The sequence below is a fragment of the Mercenaria mercenaria genome, chromosome 10 (assembly GCF_021730395.1).
Source record: "Mercenaria mercenaria strain notata chromosome 10, MADL_Memer_1, whole genome shotgun sequence".
In the NCBI taxonomy this organism is placed as follows: Eukaryota; Metazoa; Mollusca; class Bivalvia; order Venerida; family Veneridae; genus Mercenaria; species Mercenaria mercenaria.
The window spans coordinates 53,587,443-53,597,219 of NC_069370.1; the positions used below are offsets into that span (position 1 = coordinate 53,587,443).

Consider the following 9,777-nt stretch of genomic DNA (forward strand, 5'->3'; position numbering starts at 1 on the left):
AACTTGGAATACTTGTTCACCATCATAAGCTGACCCTGTACAGCAAGAAACATAACTCCATCTTGCTTTTTGCAAGATTTATTGCCCCTTTTGGACTTAGAAATCAGTTTTCTTGGTTAAGTTTTATGTTTAGGTCAGCTTTTATCCTAAACTATCAAAGCTATTGCTTTAAAACTTGCAACACTTGTTCACCATCATAAGTTGACCCTGTACAGCAAGAAACATAACTCCATCCTGCTTTTTGCAAGATTTATGGCCCCTTTTGGACTTAGAAAATATCAGATTTCTTGGTTAAGTTTTATGTTTAGGTCAACTTTTTCTCTTAAACTATCAAAGCTATTGCTTTGAAACTTGCAACACTTGTTCACCATCATAAGCTGACCCTGTACAGCAAGCAGCGTAACTCCATCCTGATTTTTGCAATAATTATTGCCCCTTTTGGACTTAGAAAATCATTTTCTTGGTTGAATATTATGTTTAAGTCAACTTTTCTCATAAACTATCAAAGCTATTGCTTTAAAACTTGCAACAGTTTTTCACCATCATAAGTGGACACTGTACATCAAGAAACATAACTCTATCCTGCTTTTTGCAAGAATGATAGCCCTTTTTAGACTTAGAAAATCATGGGTAGGACAATATTTCTATTACACAAAAAAAATCAAATGAGCGTCAGCACCCGCAAGGCGGTGCTCTTGTTTTTTTTCATGCAACTCCCCACCTGCCAACAATTTTTTTTTCATTTCTGATTTTCCAACAATATATATTACAAACATGTGAGGTTTTGTACCCTCACCCGGTCACCACCCCGTTAATGTGTTAATTGAAGTTTGAATGGGAGTGCTGCCTGGCAACAAACTGTACATGACCTCTTATTGTTCTATACCTATTTTTCTTCTATCATTGATTCACATTTGTACCTCATGACTTCCCAATATATTTCTATATTGGTTACAATACATCCCATTTTGGTTGATGCATCAGTTTTGATTCAAATCTCCATGTTACCTAAATGATAAAAGCTGTTGATGGTACAAGGATCTGCATGAATATCAACACCAAAAAATGCTTGATGTGATATTCTGTATACAAATTACAGATGGAATTATGTCCGTCTGGTGACCAACTTTTATTGAAAAAATAAACATAGAATAAAAAGATTATCTAACTTTGTTCTGTACGGTATGGCATGTATCTAGACTAAATGTTCCTATCCAAACAGCATATCGGACTTGCCTATCAGCTCGTTAAATATGTTTCTTCCAATGGATATTCGTCCAAATATAGCATTGTATTGTAATGAATAATGTTGAATAACCTAATCTGATAAAGTTTATTATGAATTTATCCTAATGAATCTAATGCTGAATATAAATAGCTTCTGATGACTTTGTTTATGAAATACTAAAGTAATAATATGTTTTTTTTTTGTTATATTTATTTTAAACCAGGTTGTAAGCTATAAAAATTCAGAATTTGTATTATTTGTTTCAGGGTTGTGGCTGTAAGCCTGTATCTATCTGATACAACTTTACATCTGTTCTTGCAAACCAGTCTGACATGCCAGCAAATTGAAGCATATATTAATGGGAAACTGTCAGACAGTGAGGTTAAGCGGGGATACAAAGAAGCAGAGCTACATCTTGATGAGAATATAAGGTTTAATATGTCGTATAATTCATTAATTTTCATGTTCTTTGCATGATTTATCACCTAATATATGAGCCGCACTATGAAAAAACCCAACATAGTGCATTTGCGACCAACATGGACCCAGACCAGCCTGCGCATCTGCATTCTTTCACCCATTACGAGGATAATCAGTTTTTCTGCCACATCATTATATCCATGAAAAGGAAATTTATTGTGGTATATAAGAGTCATCTTAGAGTTGGTTGGTCATGTGGTCTGGTTGGTCGGTCAGTCCATTGCAAAACGTTTGTGGAACAAACTACTTGCTCATTTTTAGCTCGACTGTTCGAAAAATAGGGGAGCTATCCTACTCGCCCCGGCGTGAGTGTGAGCGTTAGCGTTAGCATCACACAAATGTTAAAGTTTGCGTACCACCCCAAATATTTTCAAAGTCCATTGAGATATTGCTTTCATATTTTGCATACTTGTTTACCATCATGACCCCAGTCTGTAAAAAGGAGGAGGCAACTCTATCAAGCATTTTGACTGAATTATGGCCCCTTTTCGACTTAGAATAAATGTTAAAGTTTGCGTACCACCCCAAATATTTTCAAAGTCAATTGAGATATTGCTTTCATATTTTGCATACTTGTTTACCATCATGACCCCAGTCTGTAAAAAGGAGGAGGCAACTCTATCAAGCATTTTGACTGAATTATGGCCCCTTTTCAACTTAGAATAAATGTTAAAGTTTGCGTACCACCCCAAATATTTGCAAAGTCCATTGAGATATTGCTTTCATATTTTGCATACTTGTATACCATCATGACCCCAGTCTGTAAAAAGCAGGAGGCAACTCTGTCAAGCATTTTGACTGAATTATGGCCCCTTTTCGACTTAGAATATGCTTATTGTAATGTTAAAGTTTTACTCATTGCTTATATTATACTATCAAGCACTGAGAATAGTCAAGCGCGCTGTCTACTGACAGCTCTTGTTAAAGAGATATCAATGAAATTTCAAACATGTAATCATCATGAAGTGAGATGTGAGGGATACTCCTCTCCACCACCTTCGAAAGTTTGTGACACAAACTACATCCATAATTTTAAGTAAATTCCACAGAACCTTAATACATTATTAGCTCACCTGTCATGTAGTGACAAGGTGAACTTTTGTGATCGCCCTTCGTCCGTCCGTCCGTTTGCCGTCCGTCATCCGTTGTCCGTTCACATTTTCTTGTGAACACGATAGAGACCACAGTTTGCAATTAATTTTAATCAAACTTGCACACAACTTGTATTGGCATAATATCTCGGTTCCTTTCGAAAACTGGCCAGATCCCATTATGGGTTCCAGAGTTATGGCCCCTTAAAGGGTCAAAATTTACTACTTTTGGCTTGTGAACACGATAGAGACCACATTTTGCAATCAACTTTAATCACACTTGCACACAAGTTGTATTGGCATAATATCTCGGTTCCTTTCGAAAATTGGCCAGATCCCATCGTGGGTTGCAGAGTTATGGCCCCTTAAAGGGCCAACATTTGCTATTTTTGGCTTGTGAACACGATAGAGACAACATTTTGCAATCAACTTTAACCAAACTTGCACACAACATGTATTGGCATAATATTTGTTTCCTTTCGAAAACTGGCCAGATCCCGTCATTGACTCCAGTGTTATGGCCCCTTAAAGGTCCAAAATTTGCTATTTTGGCTTTTGCAGCCATTTAGAGTCTTCATTTATGGCTTGATTTGATACAAACTTGCAAAATATCTTCAACAACAATAAATCTTGGATTCCATGACGAATCTGTCAGATTCAATCATAGGTTCCCGAGTTATTTTATATCTGATTACCTCCCCTGATTTTAATCAAAATGGATTTGTATCAGTAAGTACTTAAAGGACTCATTTGAAATTTTATTATTGTCATTAGTTGGACTTAGACAATCAAGATGGATAACTGTGGACTGATTTTATGTCAAATTACCTCCTTTTATTTCAAATTAAAATGGGTATATCTATGTAACTAATGAAGATACTGATCTGAAATTTCATTTATGCCATCAGATGGACTTGAAAAATCAATGAAGATGCATATTGACTGAATTTATGACAAATTACCTCCCTTTATTTTTTATCTAAATGAATATACCTTAGCTGCTTCTAATGAGATTGGTTTGAAACCTTATTTATGTCTTCCATGGTAAGAAATAGTCATGTTAGATAACTCTTGATATAACATTTATCGATGTGAATACTTTTCTAATATATTGTTGTAAAGGCTTGTACTCTGTATCTTCTACATGCATATACCAATGCATGATTACCTCCCCTGATTTAAATAAAAATGGATTTATCTCAGTAAGTATTTAAAGAACTCATTTGAAATTTCATTGTTGTCATTAGTTGGACTGAGACAATCAGGGTAGATAACTATGGACTGATTTTTTGTCAAATTACCTCCCTTTGTTTCAAATTAAAATGGGTGTATCTCAGTTACCAATGAAGATACTGATTTGAAATGTCATTTATGCCATCAGATGGACTCAGACAATCAGGGTAGATAACTTTTGACTGAATTTGTGACAGATTACCTCCCATTATTTTATGTAAATGAATATACCTTAGCAGCATCCAATGAGATTGATTTTAAATGTTATTTAAGCCTTCCAGGGTAAGGAACAGTCATACTAGTACAAAAATGCAGCATTTGAGCCTAGATCCCTCAAACTTGGTATGGAGATTGGCCCTGACTAGTATGTGACCCATAGGTCAAAAGGGACTGTTACAAGAAAATATTTATCCTGATGATATTTAATGTTATGCCTATGTGAAATATGTCAAAACTTGATCTTATCATTTTGAGCAATGGTACTCAGGTGAGCGATATAGGGCCATCATGGCCCTCTTGTACATAATATTATGATCACCATGAACCATAGATTGGTGTTTTTGTTTTTTGGGGGAAGGGCACACAAAAGCAGAAATTAGAAGTTTAGGTTAATGACAAGTAAGATGTAATGACTTGCTTAGATTTATTAAAGTAGTTGATTGAGACAAAAATTACCTTCATTAGCTGTAAAATGAAAAGTGATAGTTTGATAAATTTCATATTGTAAAACAATGTTATTTCTTTGACTGTTATTCCTATTTATTTTCTTGTTATAACATTTGATTTTCTTATTTTAGTTCCACTGCATTAGAAGTAAATAAACAAGATGAAGCAGGTGGTGCCAGTGGACTGTCAAGCTCAGTAAGTTTGGAAGTCAATCAGAGTTCACCTGTCGCGATTAGATCTCGGTCCCCAGCGGTACTGCACAACATGCAGGAACGCTCAGACAGTGGAATTGCAGAGTTTGACTCGGATACGGAGTCTTCGTATGATTCACAGGGTTCGCCGTATGTTAGGTCTTTAGATTCGGGAATGATTTCTGACAAATATCCTCCACTCACTGAAGTTTCTCAAGATTTATCAAATAGAAATTCTAACAATGGCTCAGACAAACTTGTAAGCGGCCTAGTGGAGTCAAGCAGCGATTCAGACAAAATGTTGCAAAGAAAACAGAACACATGTGAAGGAATTGATGAAGTGTCAGCATTCAAAGTAGAAACTGTATTTAATCCAAATGTGTTTAGTACTGATGTAGAAATAAATGTATGTTCAGGAGAAAAGTGCAAGATCAGTGGTAATGAAAGAACACTTGAGCATGATTTAGACCGGACTTCACAGGGTGCGATCAATGAAGTTGTTTCTAACAGAAGTGATAACATTGAGGATAAGGAAGATTTGAGAAACACGGAAAGTTGTGTAAAACCGAAACAAATGAGTCAAAGAGTACAAATGGGAGTTCTTTTCCGTTAACTTTCAAACTGAAGGAAGTTGCTGATTGTGAAATTTTATTTATACGTCTCTTTGTTAGACAAATGATAATTCAAACAGCCCTGAAAAAGTTCTGTCACCTTATCCAGAGTTAGGATGTACTTCTGCTCATATTAACAGATGGGACCAAATTATCAAAATCTTGATATGGTTGTTATAGCTGTGTTGTTGTATAGAACTATTGTGTGTGGTTTAAAAATACATAGATATCAGGCTAAGGTTTGTTCTTGAAAAGGAGAATGCAAAGACTGTTTCTTTTAATGAGTATTAAATGGGTAGTCAAATATTTTAAGTTCAGTTTGTTTTAAGGCTAAGGAAAATTATTCTCATCTGGTTTAATATAGAATTATTTTTTAGCAGTTTCTTGTTCTTAGTGGTTTTGTTTGGAATTTGGTATTGAAATTATCAGTACTTAGGTTAGCTCTGTTTGGAGTATCAACATCTGGTACAAATTCTTTGGCTTTTTACAGTTTTGACTCTAGAGGTCTGTAATATAATTTGTGACTGGACTGTTGCCAGTCTTGGTAGAAATGACCAGTTCTATTTCATTTTATTTCAGTGGTTTATTGAAATATAACTGTTTCAGTAGATTATACTTGTAATTTTCACTGTTTCAAACAGTGAAGTTATCAAAAACTGTAATTTTGGCTGGTAAGGAACTATACTTGAATGCTGATGAGTAAGAATGATAGATACTGGCAAATTCTGATCAGAAATGTGTTTTGATAAAAAAAAACATGTACATGGCTAAACGGAAATCTGTAGTAACTCCTTTATTTAATATGAGATGCAACAGTTTCCTGTTCAACTGTCGATACATACCATCAAAGAACATGACAAATGAAAAAAATAATTTGCACGTATTTCAAGTCTGCTAATGTTCTACAACTATTTAAATTGTTCCAGCATAAATATTGTGACATGAAGTTTTTGTGTGTTTAGTGTGACATGCATTGTATGTGATGTAGCGCATGTAAAATGGGAAAAATTTGTTTAAAACCAGAAAAGGTATATTATGTTAGAACTTACTAAGAAGATTATTTGTTTGTTTCAGTTAAAAGTCACAATATCTTTCACTCTCGAGCACCAAATTCTCAATTAGTTCAAACCAATGTTTTCACTCATGCCTTTACAACTTGTAAAAAAATTGCATCTTTTGTTTACTTGGTGCCAAGTGTGAAATTACAGATTAGTTGTTTTTGAGTGAAAGGAATTTTGATTTCTCTCTTGGACAAACAGATGTTCCTTATGTAAGCATAGATTTATATATTGTAAGCATATTATACATCTTTTATAGAGACTCATCTCTAGATGAATAAAGTTAAATTTTAAATATAATCAAAATATTGTTGATTGGGTAATATTGGCACTGGCTTTATTAAGTGATATCATGGTAAGCTGCCTTATTGACAGTGTTAACAGGTCTTAAAACATGAACTTTTGTGTTAGGACATTTTACAGATTAATGTTCTTGGATATTTTGAATTCTCACATAGAATTATTTGAAGCTATTTGTGAAAAAAAGCCATTGCATGTATTGCCCAATCTACAGACTCTGCTATTCTTATTTTGATATTTATTCCTAATTATTGACACTTTTATTTACAGGAAAAATAAACCACTTTAGTTAACATGATTTTCCAGTGCAAAATCTATACTTAAGGTTTATCACAGTTTTACATGTATTGCTATCCTTTGTGTAAATTTACAAGGTGTGCACATGTTATTCAGTAATATATTTAACTTGAAAGAGTCTTATTAACAGTTTGTGATAAAATATCTGGTGCTTTTGTTCAGGGTGAGCTATTAATATTATGCTTATGGTCCTGCATCCATCTTCAGTCATCAACATTTTGCATGCAACACCCCAGAACCTGCAGAATTACACCAAACTTGGTCTTTAGCATCCTTAGGGAAGGTCCCCTCTCAAGTGTGTTCAGAGTGGGGTATTCCATAGATCATCATCAAACTGGCTGTAGCAGTGGTCTTTAGCATAATTATAAGGTCCTCTGTCATGTTTGTTAATATAGGGGTACTTGAGCCACTTTTAGCAGCACCTCTTCTCCTGAATCACTTCATGGATTTCACCAGACTTGGTCTGTAGCATCATTATAACGTCCCCTCTTCCCGTTGTTCAAATGGGGGCACTTGGCCTATTTTTAGGGTCATTAGAGTTCAGAGTAGGAGTACCTTTAAACAGCTTCTCATCAAACTTGGTTAGTAGTATTTTTCTTTGTTCAATTTCTTCAGTGGATGCACTATCCCCTTTTTAGGGGTCACTAGTGGTACAATTTTACTGACATGGTATTTGCAAGATACCTTAATAAATTACAAAAACAAAAACTAAAAACATTGTAACACTTTTGAAATAATGGAGAAATATCAGCATTCTTGCTTCTGTACCAAGATTTAACACTTATTTTCCTTCACTTTATAAAGTTGTCATATATATACATACTATGCCTTTGGTAGGAATGAACTTGATGTAAAATTTCACCTCGACTGTAGACAAATAGATGAATTATTTGAAAACTTTGTTTTCCACTTACAAGAAAAAGTATCTGAAAATTTGAATTGTTGTGGTGATTATGTATTAAGAAATGTATTTAAATCAAAAGCTGTGATGTGACAGATATATATTCTCCTGTCCACTCATTTTACCTTGTGTACAAGTTTTTATTTTTAATTGTTTAAGATTTTAGCAATTGTTAATCAATAGCTGCAGAAAAATCAAAATAAAAAATCATGGATATATGGAAATGATTTGTTTGTTCTGATTTTAAAACAGAAGATAGGAATAACAGTGCATTACTGCTTGATCTATCTATTCTGTAGCAGTTTTTCCCTGATTTCTCTTAACCTTCACCCTGATAAATTTCTAAAATGGACTGGTGCATATCAGTGGCCCATTCATATCAAAGGGCAAAGTGGAACACTGTTGGTGTGTTTTTTTTAAGTTTAAGACTTGATTGACAGGTAAAAGTGGTTACGTCTTTGTCTAAAGCAAAATTAACTCGGCCTTCAAAAATGTGTCCATTCTGACAAAAAGTGAAATGTGATTTTAATTTCAAGGAAATAGGAAATGTTAGGAATATTCAGCTAAATGGAAAAACTAAACTGGCAGGGAGATTACATATTTCTCTTCAACATGTTCAAGGACATGAAATTATTAATAACTAGAACGTGTCTGTAGGATACAGGGTGTGCCCCCACTGGTACATTTGTCACAAATAAGGGGAAATTATTCAAATGTTTGCAGTCTTAATGGGGTATAGCCTAAAAAAAAATTATGAAATGGATTCATTATTCTACCATATACTTTTTGAGCTATGAGCATCACAAACAAAAAATCCACTATTTTGGCTATTTCAAGGGCCATAACTCTGTAATAAATGCTAAAATTCTCAAGAAGAATGCCAAGTGTGCAAGGCCACATTATGATAAAGACCCAAGCAAGGTTTCATGAATTTGCATTAAATACTTTTCAAGTGAGGCACATAATTAGGTGAAAATGTGCACTTTTTGACTATTTCAGGGGCCATAACTCTAGAAATAAGGGGGAGACCCAGATGAAAAATAGGAGGTGCACAAGTTCATATCATGATAAAGATTCGTGCAAGGTTTCATCAATTTATATCAAATACTTTTTGAGCTAGGCGTGTCAAAAGGTGAAAATGTGCATTTTTGACTATTTCAGGGGCCATAACTCTAGAAATAGGGGGCGGACCCAGATGAAAAATGGAAGGTGTGCAAGTTCATATCATGATTAAGACTCATGCAAGGTTTCATGAATCTATATCAAATACTTCTGGAGCTAGGCGTGTCACAAGGTGAAAATGTGCATTTTTGACTATTTCAGGGGCCATAACTCTAAAAATAGGGGGTGGAGCCAGATGAAAAATAGGAGGTGCGCAAGTTCATATCATGATTAAGACTCATGCAAGGTTTCATGAATCTATATCAAATACTTTTGGAGCTAGGCATGTCACAATGTGAAAATGTGCATTTTTGACTATTTCAGGGGCCATAACTCTAAAATTAGGGGGCGAAGCCAGACGAAAAATAGAAGGTGCGCAAGTTCATATCATGATAAAGACTCATGCAAGGTTTCATTAATTTATATCGCATACTTTTTGAGCTAGGCGTGTCATGAACTTCGGACGGTTGCACGGACGGAAGAACAGACGGATGGACAAGAGCAAATCTATATGCCCCCACCACTCATGGGGGGGCACAACAAACACAAAGAAAATACAC

General features: G+C 34.7%; 1 protein-coding gene across 8 annotated transcripts in view; it reads left to right on the top strand.

Annotated features, from left to right (window-relative positions):
* The window catches only part of LOC123561538 (uncharacterized), a 35,041-nt gene extending 26,761 nt beyond the window's left edge, over nt 1-8,280 (top strand). For all 8 annotated transcript variants that reach the window (XM_045353986.2, XM_045353990.2, XM_053553106.1 and 5 more), the window contains exons 5-6: nt 1,495-1,659; nt 4,830-8,280. In XM_045353986.2, the coding sequence (XP_045209921.2) occupies nt 1,495-1,659; nt 4,830-5,502 (838 nt within the window). In that variant the 3' untranslated portion in view covers nt 5,503-8,280. The remainder of the gene's footprint in view (nt 1-1,494; nt 1,660-4,829) is intronic.
* Nucleotides 8,281-9,777: the final 1,497 nt, after the last annotated feature.